At 35.2% G+C, this 21,213-nt stretch overlaps 2 protein-coding genes and 1 pseudogene across 2 annotated transcripts; 1 reads left to right on the top strand and 2 right to left on the bottom strand.

Moving 5' to 3' along the window:
* The first annotated feature begins 2,057 nt into the window (after nt 1-2,057).
* LOC120187885 (universal stress protein A-like protein) lies at nt 2,058-3,694 on the top strand. Its single transcript, XM_039191484.1, has 4 exons — nt 2,058-2,372; nt 2,990-3,111; nt 3,270-3,388; nt 3,491-3,694. Exons 1-4 carry the CDS (start codon nt 2,186-2,188, stop codon nt 3,597-3,599), a joined length of 537 nt encoding a protein of 178 aa, XP_039047415.1. The 5' UTR covers nt 2,058-2,185; the 3' UTR covers nt 3,600-3,694.
* Nucleotides 3,695-4,022: 328 nt separating this feature from the next.
* LOC120187802 lies at nt 4,023-19,723 on the bottom strand (annotated as a pseudogene).
* On the bottom strand, nt 9,995-10,728 carry LOC120187926 (50S ribosomal protein L12, chloroplastic-like). Its single transcript, XM_039191518.1, has one exon. The coding sequence runs from the start codon at nt 10,673-10,675 to the stop codon at nt 10,106-10,108; it is 570 nt and encodes a 189-aa protein (XP_039047449.1). The 5' UTR covers nt 10,676-10,728; the 3' UTR covers nt 9,995-10,105.
* Nucleotides 19,724-21,213: the final 1,490 nt, after the last annotated feature.

Raw genomic sequence — 21,213 nt, 5'->3', positions numbered from 1 at the left:
GATTACGGAAGGTAGGATTAACATTTTTAAAAATATTATATTATCTTGTTTGATTTATTTGATCGGAATATAAGATTATGATAGTTGAATGAAGAAATATAAGATAAAAAATATATATTTTAACCAATTATCCTTGAGATAGATTTTCTTTTTTAAGAAATGAAAGTTCATAGAAAATATATTTTTTATTATTTCCAATTTATACAATTTTAATAAAATTTGTACACATATAACTTAATATATTTTTATTATATCTATTTTTTAATTTTTAAATATTAAAACATATTTACACTATAATTATGTGTTTAATTTTAGGTTCTAAAATATTGGGAGATATACATACTTACACAGGTGTGTATGTGCTTATTTTTAGGTTGGGATATATACATACTTACACCGGTGTAAGTATATATTTATTTTTAGGTTGGAGATGTGCATACTTATATTAGTGTAAATATGTGTTAATTGCTGTACTTTTTTTTATTCATGTAAGAGTTGAAAAACAAAATATCATATTAAATTATATGACAAAATTAATAAAAAAATATTAATAAAATATAATATAAAAACTTTTTACAAAAAGTAATCCTAAATGATACATGTAATAAAATATATACAAAAAATAATATTTAAATTGAACACATACATAAAATAATCAAAATAAAATAAAATTTTTGATATATTTTTATTTTATATACATCATATTATTTTATAACAAGTCTTAAAAAAATTCATAAATCATTCAAAAATTAAATAAAATAGATTTATATTTGTGTAATTATATATTAAAGGAAAGATTGTTTTGAAATAATTATATTATTTAAGGGTATTATTGTTAAAATGAATGAAAATTATCTAATATCTAAAAAAAAATTATATTATTTAGGGGTATTATTGTTCAAATGAAAAAGAATTATCTATTACTTAAGAAAAAGGGAATACGATTTCCAAGAATTGAAAGGGTGAAAAACACTGTTTGTAATGTCCCATTACCTTCTGCTGAGAATACTTTTGAATATGGTTTTCAGAACCGGATCGGTTAGCGAACCGGTCATATTATCGGTTCACTGATTCAATCGGTCGAATTGGTCCGACTGATCGGAAGAATCGGACGACGTCATAATTATTTAAAAAATTAAATAAAAATACCAAAAATATTTAATAAAAAATAATTTTTTATATCACAAGTTATATTCAAAGCAAGTCATAACATATATAAGTTAAAAACCATAAAATCAAGTGAAACAAAATGATTCAAATTAACTACAACATAATATTTAAGGTAAAACATATTAAATAATAAATATAATTATATAACTATAATAAAAAATAAATTTGGGGTTAAAAAAATCATAACAAAATTATATAACTATAATTATATAACTATTCTTTCACTTCAATCAAGCTCGAATTTTAGGCTTCAATCGAGCTTCTAATTTTTTTTGAGTTCAAGTTTCAATATTATATTTCGAGTTTGAGTTGAACTTGATAATTTTTAGCTTGTGAGTTTGAGTTGAGTTGAGCTTACTTTTAAAGTTTTCAAATTCGAGTTGAGCTCAGCAATACTCAAGTTCGACTTGGCTCGTTTAACAAACGACGTTGTTTGGTTTAATTTAAAAAAAAAAACAAAAAACAAAAATCCCGGTTTTTCCCGGTTTTTTCTGATTTTCAGCCGATCCGATTCGAACGGTTCAGCGGTTCTGACCAATTCACTAATAGCGGTTCAACCGGTTTATATTAAATCGGACTAAACAACAATTTTCGGTTAAACCAATTAAACCGACCAATCCAGTCCGATTTTCAAAACAGAGCTTTTGAACATGTGATTCCGAAAAAAATTATTTCTCTTTATTGTTTATTTTATCCAACGCCCTCTAACGGTCATTCTAGTCATTTCTCAAGTTGCCTTGATAAAAATAAAATAAAAGCCCAAAAATGACAAAATATTACGGCCCGCCACCTCTTCAAATCTGCCGCGGGGGATTATAACCGCAAAGGTGCACAATAGCAAACCCACTTTGCTTTTTACTATTATGGTACGCTTTATGCGCACTGCGCACCCTCACATTAGCATATTTCGCGTCTCGAGAAACTAGAGACATCGTGAAGCTTATTCACTGTAAGAGAAAATAAAGCTGTTACCAAGTAAAAGATTCGAGTGACTCAGTGAGTTGTGAGTTACAAGATGGCGACAAGTGAGGCATCTGTAACTCGGATAATGGTGGCTGTGAACGAGTCTACCATCAGAGGCTACCCTCACGCTTCGATAAGTAGCAGAGGAGCTTTCGAGTGGACCCTTCAGAAGATCGTTCAATCGAACGCTTCCGGTTTCAAGCTTCTCTTCCTTCACGTTCAAGTTCCCGACGAAGATGGTTTCTCTCTTTCTCTTTTTTGTTTTCTCCCTATTCTTATCTCCTTTTGTAGTGAATTTTACATGATGAGTTTTATATACACGTGTGGTTACTGTTGCTTAGGGTTTGTGGAGTGTGTGAGGCTGCGATTGTTGATTCACGGCTTGAATTTGAAATTACTTAGATTTTCTGATCTTAGGTTAAGAAATGTTAATTTGATTGATTATTTCTTGAATAGGTTGTTATGCTGTTTGGTTGCTAGTTGCTAAGAAAATAATCTGTTTGGTTACTAAGAAATAGAAAACCAGCAAGTTCACTGTCAACGTAATTGATACTAAAGGGTTTTTATTGAATAATGATGTTAAAGTGTACCTTTGAAAAGGCATTTTCTTTTCAAAAGCAGTATTGATTGAATTTTCTTGAATTGGACCCCTAGCCTTTTAGATACAATGTTTATGTACAGCAATGGCATGTCTAAACGTCAAGAGTTTTAAGCTTCGAGACTGAAACATGAATTCCTATGGTAAAACTGGTTTCGAGTGGCAAATCTTGTATGCTTTATGTTTAGCTTCGAGTATCATAAAATCAACTGATGCTGTTTGATGTGATGTGCTACTTTCTATTTGTTTTTATGCAAGGTTTCAATGACATGGACAGTATATATGCCTCTCCTGACGATTTTAAGAGCATGAAGAACAGAGACAGGGCTAGAGGGCTTCATCTGCTTGAATTCTTTGTAACTAGGTGCCATGAAATAGGGGTAATATTCATTCTTCAATAAATTATCATTTTTCAATAAAAAATGTCATTTTACTCAAGTTGTCATGAGATTGAGATAATGTTCATTCTTTAATTCAATCAAAAGCTGCATTTTACTTGTGGTTTCTTTCCCCAGATAATAGATTTTTCTGATTGTAGGTTGCTTGTGAATCATGGATCAAGAAAGGTGATCCGAAGGAAGTTATCTGCCATGAGGTGAAGAGGATCCAACCAGATCTTCTTGTTCTGGGTAGCAGAGGACTCGGTCCTTTCCAAAGGTATGCCTGGTACCCGATGCCTTCAGTCTTCTAATTCTTCTATTTTTGCCTTTTTTGGTTGACGAACTGAACTTGTGAGTTGATTTATATTTGCTTCGCCAGGGTTTTTGTAGGAACGGTGAGCGAGTTCTGCGTGAAGCATGCTGAGTGCCCTGTTGTAACAATCAAGCGTAGATCAGATGAAACTCCTCAGGACCCAGTCGATGACTGAATCTATTTCAGCACCCCCTCCATTTGTTGATTTGAACATTCTGTTAATAGACTTGATACTTGAGCTGTTGCTATTCGATATGTTGGTACGATAAGAAACGATTTGCTTTTGTTTTGGGTAAAATACCTTAATGTGGATGTATTTGTTGTATGCAAAAAAAGAACTTTAGATTGGTCTTTATATATGATGTTTGGTTGAATTACTTCCCAATCCATTTTCGATACAATGAAAGCTCTAGGGAGGTTCTAACACCGTACTAGACCGTCTGGACGTTTTTTTAAAGCAAATATGGATGTCATTTATTTTCCGAATAAGCTTTTTAATGATATAATGTACTGTGGTATTTCAAAAATTATACACAATCCAACACATTCTAAAAAGAACCAACATTTAAAAGAAAAATCCGATTCCACACTGCTCAAAGTACAAGAATTTGTATCCATGAAAACGAAATTCAACTTGGGGCAGTTTACGCTATCTGTAGCATGTGGTGATTTTAAGTTTTTATCAAATGCAAATGGTAACTATAAAGTACTACTATCCTATATACTTCATACAAGTTCCTAACTCAATGTATGTAACATGACATGAACTTCTACATATATCATCCACCTCCAAGAGCCCTTTTATCTCGCTTTGTATCTTGGATTTAGTTTCTGATGACATCTTTTCATCAGATATCTCCAGCATCGATGTCAGCATCTTGAGCTTCTTCTTGATGTGGTTAAGCTGCAAATTTCCGGGAGCCGATGACCTGGTTGATCATTCAATTCCATCCTCCACTAGAGAAGAGTTCTTGGAAGTAGGTATTTCCCTATGGTTTTGAGATAATGCAGTCAGGTGAAGTCGAAGCCGGAAACTGACATTGGCAGATCCAAAAGGACTATCGTTTTGTGAGCTGCTGAAGGCTTCCTCAGTATCAGAGGTTCTTAAGAAGGCAATGCGAGAACAGAAATTATTGTAGAACATATCGGTGTCCTCCATATCCAGTGCTCCATACCTGCTGTATATTCGGATAAGGTCAACCTTCGTAGGCAATGAGGATCCAGGGCCGAATGTCACAAAGAGGGCAACAAGTAAATTATCTTCATCAGCTTCCTTATCATTTTTCTTCAAAACTGCAGCTATGACAGTTTGCTTCCGTTTAGGTTTATACGGCTTTGGTTTCTGGGTTTTCTTCAGTTATGCCCAGGTAGCTTCCCCGGGTTTGTATTGACCCATCTCTGTTTATTCTTTCTTTCCAACTTTTTTCTTATGGGATTTATGTCCAGAGGGAACCAGACCAGCTGTAGATAGGTCTTTCTTGATGACAAAGCCGAAAAGTCTGGAGATTCTCTTTTTATGACGTTGGAGCCGATTATACATTTTGTAGTCAGATCCATCTCGGTAAACTGAGCTTCTGAATGCAGATAAAACTCCACAATAAGTTTGAAGGAGCCGTTGTCCCTTTGGTATTGTGTACTAAGAGCTATAGAACTGACTGCTACTAGAACTTCATTTGCAGGAGTTTCAGCTTTTGCCAGATCAGTTATCCGGTCAAGGTACAGTTTTGGTGTTAGAGATCTTGATTCATTTGATGCTTCTTGCTCTGCATGAACTTCAGAGATTTCATTTCTTTCACTGATAACAGGATTGCCAGTAGCTTTAGTCATCGTTTCTCTGGATCAGTTGTCATTGGAAGCCTCTACGGATTCATCTTCTAAGCCTGATTTTCCTCAGCTTCCCAGATGAAATAGTGTAAGGAGGAGATAAGTACTTGCTTTTCTTCCTTTCTCTCAAAAAAGAGTCATTCCTACTGATTGCTCCAATGACAGTATTAGGGTCTTCTTTCCTTTTAGCTGAGACAGTATTAGTATCTTCTTTGCCTGAATCATCACTGTTATTATCGCTAGCTTGTTTGCTCTTCATTTTCCTTCCTCTTGATGAATAATCCTTATCCATTTCTTCCTTGGCTCCAATGGCATCAGTTTCAGCATGAGATCCTGAAAGCTCAGTTTTCTTCCCCTTTCTTGGTACAAAGCTCAAATTACTGCCACCATCATCATTAGCTTTATCATCGACTTTCACCTTTTTCCTACTATAAAAGGATGCTTGTTCAGTGGACTTTGTTACCTTATGAGCCTGAACACCTATATCAGCTTTTAAGATTTCAGCAATGCTTTTCTGTTTCCTCCTGTGATGCATTGCATCCTATGTAATCTCCAAATGCCTTGGCAAAATTTTGGACCAGACGAAGAAGAAATCCAATCTTTTTCCACTGGCGTAGTGATTGGGTTTACCACTTCCTCACTATAATCACCCATATCCACAAAAAAAAGTTCTAACATTTTCTTCAGTGTCTGGAATCAAGAGCAGTTCATGGTCCATCAGTATTCAAGGGCGCCCTATTGATCGATTATAAGCCGATAGCCAACCCTTCAACACTGCACATTAAAGCAAATTACTAGTCGAAAGAGCCTGTGAAACTTGTTTCAATTTACCAAGAACTTCTTTCGGCTCAAAGAGACCAACTGAAACCTTTTCAATTCCACCTTCAGGAACAAGAACTCCTTCCTTTATTCCAGCATTATCTGCTAGAGGTCTATCGAGTCCGACACAATTCTCCTTCGGAACACACGAGCAAGTCATTTTCGACTCCACAAGTCTTCTGATTTCATTTTTTTATAAGATTTGAAAGCCTCGTTAAAAACCCCTTCTTAATTAATGGAGCTTGTTAAAAAAAATCCTTAATCAACGGGAAGAGGAAAAGAGTGCCTTAGGATTTCATTCAACATAAATAAAATTACAACAGAATGAAAACTCAGTAATACCCCTTACAAGAACCAGAAAACCAACACCCCTTACAAGAACCAGAAAACCAAATGAGAACCGCAAACAACAACATATTAGTCAGCCTATACCAGCCTTAGCTAAAACATCAGCTTCTAAATTTGATGTCCTTGCAACCCATCTAACAACCCCTCAAAAACTCTAAGTTTATCAACTATATCTCTAACAATAAAAGCATACACCACTGGGCATAAATCAACATTCTTAATCCAGTCCACTGCCCCTGCTATTACTCTCAATAATCAGCTGATCTTTTACCATCCCTTGAAAAGAGACAAAGAAAGATAAACCCCTTTTAATAGCTTTAAGTTCCATCAATGTAGAAGAACCCGAATCAGCAGACTCTTTAAAAGAACCTAAAATTGAACCAGAATGATCACTTAAAACACCTCCAATACCACTTTTCTTCCAATCACTGTTAGTGGCTACATCAACATTCAATTTGATGAATCCCATAGGAGGAGGGGACCAAGGGATTTTAGATAACATCAGGATATTGTAGGAAGAGCAAGAACCCCCTAGGGAATGATCAGAAATCTCTTTATACTTTGCTAAAAACCAAGAAACAAGCCTAAATCTTACTAAGAAAAATAATTCTGTCTGATCAAGCTTTCCCCTTCAAAACAATATTATTACTGACTTTCCAAATTCTCTAAAGAACAACTCTAGGAATGAATGACCATATAGCAGAATTTTTCTTCAAATCATCCCCAGCTAGGAGAAAAATCTTTGCATCTGCATAGAAAACAGAACTAAACCTCCAAAATTTTAGAAATTTATTCCATAAGAACCACGCAACCGAACAAGTAAAAAATAAATGCATGGAAGACTTCTCAACCAACTTACAAAAAGGACATAAAACATCCTCAATGCCCTAAACTCTTCTTTTAACCAGTTCGGTCTTAACAACCAACTTTTGAAGAACAATTTGCCAAACAAAAGATTCCACTCTTAGAGGTAGCAAACCCCTCCAAACTATATTTTTCCAGAACTGAACCTCCTCTGAACTTGAAACACACATCTTAACACAAGAGCTAACTGAATATATCTCATCCCCACTGCTTTTCCAAATCAAACCGTCACTGTATTCGATAGATAGAGAGATACTTGAAATGATGCTCATCAAATTACACCATTATTCAAGCTCCCAATCATTTAAATTTCTTCTCACTTAAACATCCCAAATCCAGCCCGAAGATCGAAATTTACCAAACTCACATAACTAGCCATTCTTGTTTGTAGAAATCAAAAAGAAAAGTAACCTGGAACAGATAATCCGAAGCTCAACTATCTTGCCAAAACCGAATGAGCTTGCCATCACCATTTGAAACTTAGAGCCAAAAGTGTCTTCTTGGAAATGGTTATTTACCAATGATCTCCATAACCAAGAAGCTTGAGGTGAATTATTTCTGTCAAACAATAACATTGATGAATGAATATTATATTTGCAACATATAAATTTCCTCCAAACAAAATTTCTTTCATTTGCAAACTTCCAAGACCATTTCCCTAAAAGTGCTCTGTTCATGCTGTTGAGATTTCGAATTCCCAAACCTCCTCGACCCAATTAACCCAATGAATATTTTTTATACTATTACTCCTCCTCATAAGAAATTAGACATAATTGAATTGAGAGTCTTGCAGATGGAGACTGGAATCTTAAACATTGACATAAAATAGGTAGGCAGCGAGCATAGGACCGATTTGATCAAGACCAATCTCCCTGCTAATGAAAGAATCAACGGAAGCCCATACAACATTGAAAAAGTTCTTAGAGCTACTCAACTTCGACATGTCCTCAAAATTCTCTTCGAAAGGCTTCAATTGAGATGGATGGCACCATGCAAATGACCTATCACCGAAGTACGCAACAAAGAGTCTTCCCTTCTGTCGAAAGCTTCACTGCATAATCCGAAGCATCAGCCAGATAATAAACCTGTCCTGGCCACCATGGATGATTCTTAATCTTACCCCATACAAAATAACCAGAAGAAAACTCGCCACCACCATCATCTTTCTCATCCAAGTTCACGTTTTCGCCGTCATGGTCACTATCTGGCAATACATTTTCAACATTAATTTCTTTACTTTGATCAACGGCACTTAAAAGAGTGCCAAACCCTTCACCACTCTCACTCCTTCCACCATTAACATCAATGTTCCTAACACTTCCTTTCATTTGTAACAAAGAAGAAACCCCATTCATTTCAGAATCCTCAAGTCTCTCACCGTCTTCACCAATACAAGAACCTTCTTTTCCATCTATGGAAACCCTAAAACCATTTTCCAATGGCTTTCCGAATTCGGACAGTAAACCCAGTGGCTTTAGAACCTTCATTAGCATCTTGGTCTAAAGATTTATCCCCAGAAAGGGTTTTCGTTGGCTTTTCAAAATCTTCCATATTTGTTACCCTGAAAAGATTGATTTCTTTTATAAGAAAATCAAGCTCAAAAAATGGGATCTTTACTACTGAATTATAGGTAAAAGTAAATCAACAAAAAGATTTTTAAAAGGAAAAAAACGGTAAACAAAATACCCACTACCACTCACTTACCCATACTTGAAAAGAATATCCAAAACAAATAAGAAATTTAATATGAGAAAAAAATTACACAAAGAATTAAAAAAATGAAAACAGATATAAAGGAGAATTACCTGAAGATGAAGGAAAACAGTAAGGGGGTTTTGTATTTAAGATTGAGGATTGGGGATTTACGACAAAAGGGGTTTGGTCTTGATTTTAAAGACGAAGGTCGTACAGTCGAGAAGTAGCGGAGATCCTTTTTTTACGGATGTTTGACACGTGTCGTTTAAAATCTGCGGTGATGAGATAGGCAACCAATATATGGAAATGAGTTGTACGTAATTAAATGGTTTTGGAAATGAGTACTTTGTCAACGAAATTGCAATCAGTTTGGAGAAATGGGATGGATTTTTTAGTTTCGAGTCTTTGAAATTGCTGGCAGCTTTGAATTGGATACTGCATATCAACTACTTCAATTATTTTCCTCACTAAAGTTATCATTCCTTTTTATGTTTGATGAAATCACAAGCAATTCAAGGTAGGGTTAGCTATGTTTATGAACAAGATCCATTGGCTGTTTCTTCTTTGCCTCTCAGTTGAAAGGTAACTCTGTATCTTCCTAACGGGGTGATTAACGGTGTTGACCGTTGTTCATTGGTTGTCGCAATGCCTTTATAGAGATGGATGGATGATCGGAGATGGCTGACAGTAACCGGAGATATCACATTTAGATAAGAAACTAGAGTTTTACTATTATCCAAATCCGATCCCATGCAACAATTCAAAACACTAGTCTACTCGATGGAATGAACAACCTTTTTGAAACTTAGCTCCAACCTTCGTAAAAGTATTTCATTTTTTAACCCAAACTTGAATCCTTGTCCCATAAAAAACCCAGAGATTTGAGAACTAAACTTGCAACTTATCCTATAAAAAAAAGACTTCAAATTTAAACACCCAGATGTGCCATCTTGACAGACAAGTTCACCCAACCATGAGAAATTAATCAACTAAAAGGCTTAAAATTCCACGTGGACTTAATCAGGAAAAAATAGATATTCAAAGTTCAATAGTCTAACAATTTAAGTTTATTTTCTACTGTACTGGAAATTAATCATTAAAAACAAACAAGCAAACATTCAAAAGGCTGTTCTAAGCAATAGAAACTTTAGCTCCAGCTTCTTCGAGTTGCTTCTTGGCATCATCCGCCTCCTCTTTCGAAACCCCTTCCTTGAATTTCTTCGGCAAGCCTTCAATCAACTCTTTCGCTTCTTTCAAAGCCAAACTCGTCAGACCCCTAACGGCTTTAATCACAGCAATCCTGACATTGCTAGGAACCTCCTCGATCACCACATCGAACTCCGTCTTCTCTTCCACGACAGCGGCTCCGGCGTCCGCACCACCGGGTGCGTCAACTGGCGCGGCCGCAGGTGCGAAAGCAGCGGCGGATACACCGAGTTTCTCCTGGAGGTAGTCGACTAGGGTCCGGGCTTCATCTAGGGTTAAGCTGGATATTTCGGTGCCGAGTTTTTCGATTTTCTCGGGCGCTGCAGCGGCATTGAGAGGACGGAGGGCGGTGCTGCGGTGGACGAGGGCGGGGGAACGGAGAGGGTATTGGAGAGATGAGGTTTTGAAAAGGAGAGGATGCGTAGGATTAGAGGAAGTGGGTGGAGGATAAGAAGGGAAACGGAGAGAAATGGTTGAGAGTGTTGAAGAGGCCATTTCTCCTTCTTTTCTCTGATTGGAGCAAAAGAGAGGATTAGGATAAGGAAGGAGAGGAAAACAGGGACAGAGTTTGCTATAAGTGAAACTGCCGTTGTAAGTTTGGATCGATTTTACGAATTTGACCTTCTAAAATGAAAAAAACAAAAAGGATAAACTACATTCTGTTTTGGTTCAATTTTATTCACTCTAACTATTATATTTTTCAAAATCATATCTATCATTTTGTTCTAGAGATCTATCGTTAAAAATTTAATGACGATTTTGACTTATCATTATAAAATAATGTCATGTTATTATTAAAAAAATTAAAAAAAATTTCACATAAATATCATTGATAATTTTTAACAATTAATAATTAAAACGGATCTATAATAGAACATTAAGTAAGATTTAAAAAAAAATGATGATGATACGTGACTAAACAATAACCAATGTATAAAAAATTGGGAATTTTATTTTCTTTGTTATATTATTGTTATTAATAAATTGGATTTGTATATATATTTTATAACATATCGAAGAGATTATTGATTTAAATATAGCTAAACATATTTACTTTTAATTTAAGGGTTTAGATTATTATGTTTAATTTAGCCATTGTAATTATTTATTTATTAATAATGTAACTTGGTTTTAAAATTGTTTTTATTATTCAAAAATCACCCAAAAATATACCACATTAGTATCCATTCTCCAATATTTACTAAACTAGCACTCATTTAGAAATTTAAGTAAGGAGACACTTTTCAGGAAACGAGTCTTACTGACGCAACTGGAAGGCCGGTTCTATAGGACGAGCTTTCCAAGTGTTTCAATTGAGGTGGCACACCATCTAGGAGGAGCATCCGACGCAACGCGCCTTTGGGGGTTTCACACGGCAGTTTGGAGGCATGTTATATAGGATGAGATTTCCAAATAAATTTATTTCCAATTTTAAGGTTAGGGTTTTGGAAAGCAATTTAGGATTTTTTTAATATCAAACCCCTAAATCATAATCCTAATTCATTATACCCTAAAATATTAACCTAAATCGTAAACATTAATCCTTATAAATCGTAAATCATTAACCTTAAAATGTTAACCTTGAAGCGTAATCATACAACCCTAAATTAAAAAGCTTAATTTATAAAACTAAATATCTAAAATAGTAACCTAAATCGTTGATAACTTCGTAAAAAGACTACCTTTAAGGCATTTTCCACTTAAGTTATTGTTTGTCTAAAGGTTCATATAGGTCATTTTAGGTTCATATAGGTCATTTTAGGTGCATATAGTTGCATTTAGTTGCATTTGTGGTGGTTGTGTTGTTTTACTTTGTTAATGTTCTATATGATGGGAAATGAGTGGTTGGTTAGTGATGTGCAGGAAACAATGAGCATAAGGTAAGTTGAAAAGAATGTCGAGGCATCACATTTTGCTGAAGCATACTGCAATGCCTTGGTATTTCTGGTGCAGAAAAAAACAAAAAGATATTTTCACAAGAGGACAGTTGTCAAGGCACGTGTTTGCTTCCTGTAACCGCCTGATGGGATCCAATGCCACCTATAGAAATAGACTTCACACACAATAAATGACTTGGGGGTATGATGGGTATTTTGAGTGCAAAATCCCAAGAAAATCCTTAGACAATTTATGTTATTAAAGGACACCAAATAAGAGAGAGAAGAGGACGGTTATACAAGCTTGAAAATCATCATCTTTTCCATTCGCTCCACTGTTCTTCTTTTCTCCATTTTTATTGGTGTTCCTCCATTGGTGAAGCTCAAGGAAGTGGCGTAAGCATTATAGAGGAGCTTACGCTATAGCCATTCATGGTGATTTGAGGAAGCACCGGTCGTGCACACCTTATGTCTTCTTCTCTAACCTTTGCTCTATTGTTAATGTAACACCCATTTCCCGTATACGTTTCCATACACGAGACACAAATATCACATCACCTTTAAAGCATTTCCTATTTTGAAAACCCGTAAAAAAATTTCTTTTTCATAAAGCATTTTAATTTTATAATAATAAAACATTCATTAAACTTACTTATGTAAACAAAAAGTAATGTTCAAACATTTCATCATTTTACATCATTGTAAATCAAATACTTTTCAGAGTGTTGTTCTTAGGTCTATTACATGCCAACTAAATACATCAAAAGTAGATAAGGATGTCGTACAGTTACTGATGAGGCGACCCTTGTTTTGTGATGTCAGATGAACTCCTTACTCTGCTTGTATTAAAACCTACGCTTGAAATTAATACACGCTTGAAATTAACACGCGCTAAGTAATTACATAGTGAGGCATAATAATCATAAGTAAAATTCTAAACTTGAGTGTCCGCGAATTGTGACTACTATATATGGTCGCGAAAATATGTGCAAGTATACACAATCGAACAAGTAATACAGTGATGAGTGAGTATCATATCTACAGGGATTGGAGGAAATTTATAAGCTTAATCACAGCAAAATACTATTTCACCTAAGTATAGTTACTGATGTTATTTACAAATGAGAATGTTGTGGCAAGATGAAATGGATGTTATGGAAATGAAATGATGGTAATATGGTAGAAAATGGAGATGTTGTGGAAAATTAAACCGTGTTTAGTGCAATCAAATGAAAATGTAAAGATAAAATAAATTGTAAATACTGGATTTGATTATTAGGATTTTAGACTCCTCACACAATAATCTACTATGTGAATGAATAATATGATTCACTTAGGAAATTTAAGTCTACTTCTCAGGATGGTCTTACTTCTATGCCTTATCTACCCGACAGAGTTTACTAAGGGTACCATATACTGTCTCTAGTTAAGGGACTCGACAGGTTCAAGATGTCATGGCAAACCTATTGGCATTAGCTAGTGCATGGATCTTATATGTCAAGATAACAGGATAAGTCACAACAATGCCTTGTAATGGCAACACTAACATCTAACCTCTTGATCAAGCACTACTCCTTTTAGTCGACTGAAATCCTAGCCTTATCTCTAAGGTTGGATTAGGCCTAGTTACTACTTAGAACCCCTTGTTTATGTAGATCCTCCCTAGTTTCTCTCAAACACTAAAGACATGATACTTAGCCATTCTCTCGAACACTAAGTAATTTCCTAAGGAATGACTACTCTCATAGCTCCTACAACCTTAAGGCATTAAACATCATAAACAAAACAGATAACAACATACAAAAACATCCGTCCATTAAAGCAAACTTAAATATCCATAAAGAACTCCCACTAAATAAGACTAGTTCATGGTGGGGTTCGAATGTTCCAAGCAATAAAGCAAGACATTAATTTGTTCCATACAACCTAAATGATATAAATAAAAGAAAAGAGTAACTGGAAGGAGGAAAAGCCTTCGACGTGCACTGTCGGAGCTTCCCTTGGCCACCACGGACTGCCTCAGCTCGCTAGCTCCTCTCAGACACCTAGCTCGTCACCCCTCTAGCTTGCTAATGGAGGAATGCCATGACAAATAAGATTGGCGGAAAAAGGAGAGACATTTTTCTCTCTGAATTTCTAGCTCAAGGCGGTGTGTGTAAAAGTCTCCTCATAGTGGCTCCATCTCTTATTTATAGGGGAGAATAAACCTATGAATTTGTGTTAAAATTCCTAAGATACCCCAAATATTCTTTATTCACTTGAACGGGTGAGCAGCAGTGGTAGTGGTCCCCTCCAGGCAACCGGGCGTAGACCAGACAGGATCAGCCTGCAGTAGGGTGTGGTCCAAGCAGAATTAGCTGCAACTGGGCGTGGTCCCGATAGAATCAGCTATAGCTGGGTATGGTCCCAACAACATCAGGCGTCCCAGGTGGCAGATGTCTCCTCTCGGGTGATTGGTTGTATAGGGCACATGAAGATAAGGACATATGGTTCTTAAAAATATATTCTTTTGTTTTGTTCACTATTGAAATGCCATCTGATTTGGTATTTGCATTCTACTCAGCAGTCTCATCATGTCAATGCATTTCCCTATTGCTTATCATTCATCCCAAATCTTGCACATCACCGAACAAGAACCTTCCATATAACATATCACCGTTTACAAAATAAAATGTCGTGACAAACATATTTCCACTACATGCAACTATATGCTCCTAAATGTATCTATATGATCCTATATGCGATCTTAGACAATCAATAACTTAAATGAAAAGGCCCTAAATATGGCATTTTTATAGAGTTATCAACGAGTATATTATATCAATTTGAATATCACTTGACTATTTCAATTCATTATAAATTCTATGGTTTGCATCTGTAGTGCCAATACAGTAATTCACAAACTCATTATGAATTACGTGGGGTTGCACATTTAATGCCAATATGGAAATTCATAAACTTATTATGAATTTCTTAGGTTGTACACACAGTGCAAATATGAAAATTCATAAACTTATTACGAATTTTTTAGGTTCCATACGTAATGCCAATACAGAAATTCATAAACTTATTATGAATTTCTTAGGTTGTACACACAGTGCCAATACGAAAATTCGTAAACTTATTATGAATTTCTTAGGTTGCACACACAATGCCAATACGAAAATTCATAAACTCATTATGAATTTCTTAGGTTACACATATAGTGCCAATACGAAAATTCATAAACTTATTATGAATTTCTTAGGTTGCACACATAGTGTCAATACGATAATTGCAATACATACATTAAGCAACATGCATCTATGATTATCATAACATATAAGCACATAATAAATACACTCACCTGGCCTTTCTCACTATTATATCAAAAATGCAAATCCGACTACTCAGCGACTTTATCTTTGCCTTTTGGTTTTCTTGACTCGAGAGCTTGATTACGATCTACACAAGCATCCATTAAAGGAACATACCATACCAAATGTTAGTATACTCCCTAACATTTATACTTTAATAATACTCAAAAGTACTGTTATTTAATTTTCTATAACGATTTCAGCCTATCTTATAATTCCTGGCTCAATACTATCGGTACCCCTACCATGGTATCAATACTTCTATATTGTGGTACCGATACTCCCTTTTAGTATCGATACCATTTCTACATTCTGGATCGATAATATCAATACCTTTCTCTTAGTGTCGATACCTTTCTCTTAGTATCGATACTAATTGCATCAGTATCGATATTGTTCATCTGATTTCCCCAAATTTAAACCTATAGTATCAGTACTGTTCTTCTAGTACCGATACCCTTACCCAAAATTTGCATTTTTAGCCCGATTTTTACCCAAATTTGGTCAAATTCCCATATGTTTAACCCCCAAAATACTATTAAACTCTTCTTTACTTATCTCAACTAACTTTCCTTCATTTAGCTTCTTATAACATCTAAAATATCCAAAGAACATCTCAAACCAAAAATCGTACCATTTTTTCTTACATGTTTTTAATCATATCCAAGGCTTCTAATCTTTTATTTACTTATTGACAAGTCAAATATACTAATAAAAATCAATAAAAACTCATATTCCAACATACTATTCAAAAACTAATTTTCTTCAATCTCAAATAATCCATCCATCTCTTAGTTTTAATCTTATTTAACTCTTCCTTAAGCCTCTATAATACTCAATGTTTCAAAAAAAGAAACTAAAAATGAAAGGAAAAGCTAGCCAAATGAAACCTTACCTTTGGTTATGGAAGAGAGCTCTTACACGGGAAAGAAGAATAAGAAGAAGAGATAACTAGGCTGCTTTTATTTTCCCCCTTTCCCTTATTTTATCCCTAATAAGGAAATGAATTTTAAATTCATTTCCCCTTAAAGGACCAAAATGCCATCTTTAGTCATCCATTGTTACTAATTGGTCTTAAACACTATTCCCAACCATTTCTTACCTTTTATCATTTATTCAAAGAAATCCTCAAATTTTAAATCTTTTCAATAAAGTCATTGACCTGATATTTGGGGTATTACAATTCTCCCCTTAAGAAAATTCGTCCTCGAATTTAAAGAAGTACCTGAAACGAAGAGGTGTAGAAACTACTTCCTCATGTCCTCATCTCTTTCCTAAGTAGCTTCTTCTACCTTATGATTATGCTAGAGCACTTTAACTAACGAAATCCTCTTGTTACACAATTCCTTGTTTTCCTTAGCCAAGATTCGTACTGGTTCTTCCTCATAAGTTAAATCTGGTCGGATTTCTATATCTTCAAGAGTGATGACATGAGATAGATCTGATATGTACCTTCTAAGCATCGACACGTGAAAAACATTGTGGATCTTGTCCATATCAGGAGGCAAAACTAATTGTTATGCTACTGGTCCGACCCATTTCAAGATATCATAAGGTCCAATGAATCTCAGACTCAACTTTCCTTTGTGCCCAAATCTCAAAACTTTCTTCTAGGGAGACACTTTTAGAAATTCCTTGTCTCCCACTTGAAATTCAATTTCTTTTCAAATATGCATAAGACTTATGACAATCAAAGGCTATCTTTAGATTGCCCTGGATAATTTTCACTTTCTCCTCCATTTCTTCCATTAAATCCGGGCCAACTAGGTCTCGATCTTTTAGTTCAAACCAATTTAATGGTGTTTTGAACTTCCTCCCATACAAAGCTTCATATGGGGCCATCTTAATACTTGATTGATAACTATTATTATAAGCAAATTCCTTTAAAGGAAAATACCGTTCCCATGATCCTTTAAATTCAATCACACATGCCCTTAGCATATCCTCTAATATCTGAATAGTTCGTTCTGACTGCCCATCTGTCTATAGATGAAAAGTTGTGCTAACATTTAATTGAGTACCCATCTTAATACTCATGTAAAGACTTCCAAAATATTAAAGTAAACCTTGGGTCTCGATCAGACACTATTGATATAGGCACTCCATATCGAGTCCCGAAACAAGGAAGCCCCAAAATAAAATTCATTGTAACTTGCTCCCAGTTCCACTCAGGAATGGATATCGTTTATAGCAATCCTGAAGACACTTGATGTTCAGCTTTCACTTACTGACATGTCAAACATTTTGCAATAAACTCTGATACAACTCTTTTCATACCAAGCCACCAATAATAACTCTTTAAATCCCGATACATCTTATTCCCGCTTGGATGCATCGTCAAAGGACTATAGTGTGCCTCATAAAGAATATCTTTCTTCAATTCATCATTATTGGGAATACAAAGTCTTTCACGATAATATAAACATCCATTATCCCTAATTTCGAAGTCTTTGGTGTATTCTTTTTGAACTTGTGCCATTCTCATCAAGCATTTCTCATCTCGACCTTGCAACTCTTTTACCCGATCCAAAAGCATCGACTTTAACTTAAGTTAAACAATCAAGGCACCATCTTTCTTTAAAGACCTATGCACATCCAAAGCCTGTAGAGCTACAAAAGTCTTTCGACTAAGTGCATCAGCTACCACATTAGCTTTTCCTAGATGTTAATCAATGATCAAATCATAATCTTTTAAAAGCTCATTCCATCTTATCTCTCTCAAATTCAACTCTTTCTGAGTCAGCAAGTACTTTAGACTCTTGTGATCCGTGTAAACATGGCAATGCTCACTATACAAATAATGGCACCAAATTTTAAAGCAAACACGACTGTTGCCAATTCCAAGTCATGTGTCGAGTAATTTCTCTCATGATTCTTCAGTTGTATTGAGATATAAGCCACAAAATTCCCTTCTTGCATCAGCACGCATCCCAGTCCATTATGGGTTGCATCACTGAAAACGACATAATCTTTACTTGACTCAGGTTGCCCAAGCACTGGGGCCTCTGTTACTATTCTCTTTAGCATTTCAAACTTTCTTGGCATTTCTCCGTCCAAAAAAAAAATACACATTCTTCTGTAACAACTTTCTTAGTTGTAAAGCTAACATTGAGAAGTTCTTCACGAACTGCCTATAATAACCATAAACCCCAAGAAACTTCGAACTTTAGAAATATTCTTTGGGGGTTGTCAATCCACTATAGCTTGAATCATTTTGGGATCTACTCTTATGCCTTCTGCAGAGACTATATGACCAAGGAAAACAATCTCAGCTAACCAAAATTCACATTTTGGATAATTTCGCATACAATTTCTTTCCATGAAGTAACCACTCGAAGATGAACATCATGCTCCTCTCTTGACTTGGAATACACCAAAATATCATCTATAAATACCACCAAAAATTGATCCAAGTAAGATTGGAATACTCGGTTCATCAAGTCCATAAATGTTGTAGGAGTATTAGTCAATCCAAATGGCATTACCACGAACTCATAGTGTCTATACCGAGTCCAAAAAGCTGTATTAGAAATGTCCTCATTTTCGATCTTTAATTGGTGGTACCCCGACCTCAGGTCTATCTTAGATAACACCGCTACGCCTTTCAGTTGATCAAACAAATCATCAATCCTCGGAAGAGGATACTGGTTCTTTATCGTTACTTTATTTAACTGACGATAGTCAATACATAACAACATAGACCTGTAATTCTTTTTTCACAAATAGCACAGGTGCTCCCCAAGAAGAAACACTGGGTCTGATAAATCCCTTATCGAGCAGCTCTTGCAACTGGGCTTTTAATTCTCTTTACTTCGTTGAATACATTTGATACGAAGCCATAGAAACAGGTTCGATACCCAGGTAAACCTCAATCTTGAATTCCACCTCACGATCTGGAGGTAAACCTGGTAATTCCTCCGGACAAACCTCTGGAAACTCCTTAATTGTTGGGATATCGTTTAATCTCACTTTTAACATTCTAGTGTCTATCACATTAGCTAGAAAATCTATGCATCCCTTTGACATCATTTTCTTTGCAAATATGGGCGATATCACATTGGATGTTGATTTTGCTTTTTCGCCTATCACTACTATTTCAGAGGCTTCCACATCCTTCAAGTATAATCGATTCTTGCGAAAATCAACCCATCCATGATGTGGAGACAACCAATCCATACCCAAAATGATTTCAAACTCATTGAAGGGCAACTCCATTAAGTTTACCGGGAACACAACCACTTGAATATTTATCGGGCATTTTCAACATACCCGAGTTACTCTAGCACTATGACCAATGGGGTTTACCACTATCATCTCACTAAAGATTGGTTCTAAAGAAATTCCTCTTGCTCTAATCAACTTTGTATTAATATAAGAGTGTGTACAAACATGGTCAACTAAAACAAATACAGGCTTATAAAAAAGATGGAATGTACCTATTATGATCTCTGGATCATCCTGATCCTCATTTGTCTTAATGTTATAAATTCGAGCCAGTCCCTGAGTCTATTATCACTGGCTAGCCTCAGATTGACCACCAAATCTTCCTCTTCCTCTACTTCTACTAGGTGCTGCTACTGATCTCTCAGTTTGCACTGATCTATCTCCAGATCTCTTTGGGTAATTCCTAGCATAGTAACCAAATTCACCACAATGGAAACAAGAGCGAGAGAGCAATCTACATTGTAATACCCATCTCCTGTATACCTTTACATATACGAGCTACAAATGTCACATCACTTTTAAATAGTTTCCCATTTGAAAATCCGTACAATATTTTTCATTTTATAAAACCATTAGAATTTATTTATCATTAAAACATTCATTAACTTACATATACACATAAAAAGATATGTTCCACATTTTACCATTTTACACTAGTTCAATTCAAAGGTTTTACAGAGCGTTTTTACTAAACCTATTACATGACAACTAAAATATATCAAAAGTAGACATGTATGTCATACTGTTACTGAATTAGGTGACTCTGACTTGATGTTCGATGATCTCCTTACTCATCTAGTATTCAACCTACGAGTGAAATGAACACACGTTAAGTATTACTTAGTGAGGCATACATAATCATAAGCAACTTATAAACATATTATATGGTAACAATTTCTAATATCGAGAAACTCTTTACAATTTATTGTAAACCTTATAACTTTGCACCATTGGTGCTATTACAGTCATTTTCCCAATTTCTATTCATGTTCCTTTATTAGAATACACCTTTACTGCCTATACAGAAATTCATCAACTCATGATGAATTCCGTGGGTTGCACACATAGTGCCTGTACGGTGATTTATCCACTCAGGATGAATTCTGTGACTATGCACACAAAGTGCCTGTACGATCATTCATCCACTCAGGATAAATTCCGTGAATATGCACACGAAGTGCCTGTACGATGATTCATCCACTTAGGAAAAATTTTGTGAATATGCATACGAAGTTCCTCTACGGTGATTCATCCACTTAGGATGAATTCCGTGAATATGTACACGAAGTGCCTGTAGTACATATAGTACTGATATATTGATATAATATATTTTTTTAAACAACATATCTTTATAACCCTTAATGTATAAAATAAATGCATTCACCTGACTATCCTTGCTTTGTATCTGTTAACTTCCTAAAAAGGCTACTTTTAAGGCCTTTTTCACTTAAGTTATTGTTTGTTTAAAAGCCCATTTTAGTCATTTTAGGATCATGTAGTTGCATATAGTTGCATTTGTGGTGGTATTGCTGTTTTATTTCTTAATGGTGTTGTATGAGAGAAAGGTGCAGTTGCT

This window comes from Hibiscus syriacus, unplaced genomic scaffold (genome assembly GCF_006381635.1).
Source record: "Hibiscus syriacus cultivar Baekdansim isolate YM2019G1 unplaced genomic scaffold, ASM638163v2 tig00113726_pilon, whole genome shotgun sequence".
Classification (NCBI taxonomy): Eukaryota; Viridiplantae; Streptophyta; class Magnoliopsida; order Malvales; family Malvaceae; genus Hibiscus; species Hibiscus syriacus.
The sequence above is the reverse complement of the archived record's forward strand: the minus strand, read 5'-3'. Positions and strand labels throughout refer to the sequence as shown.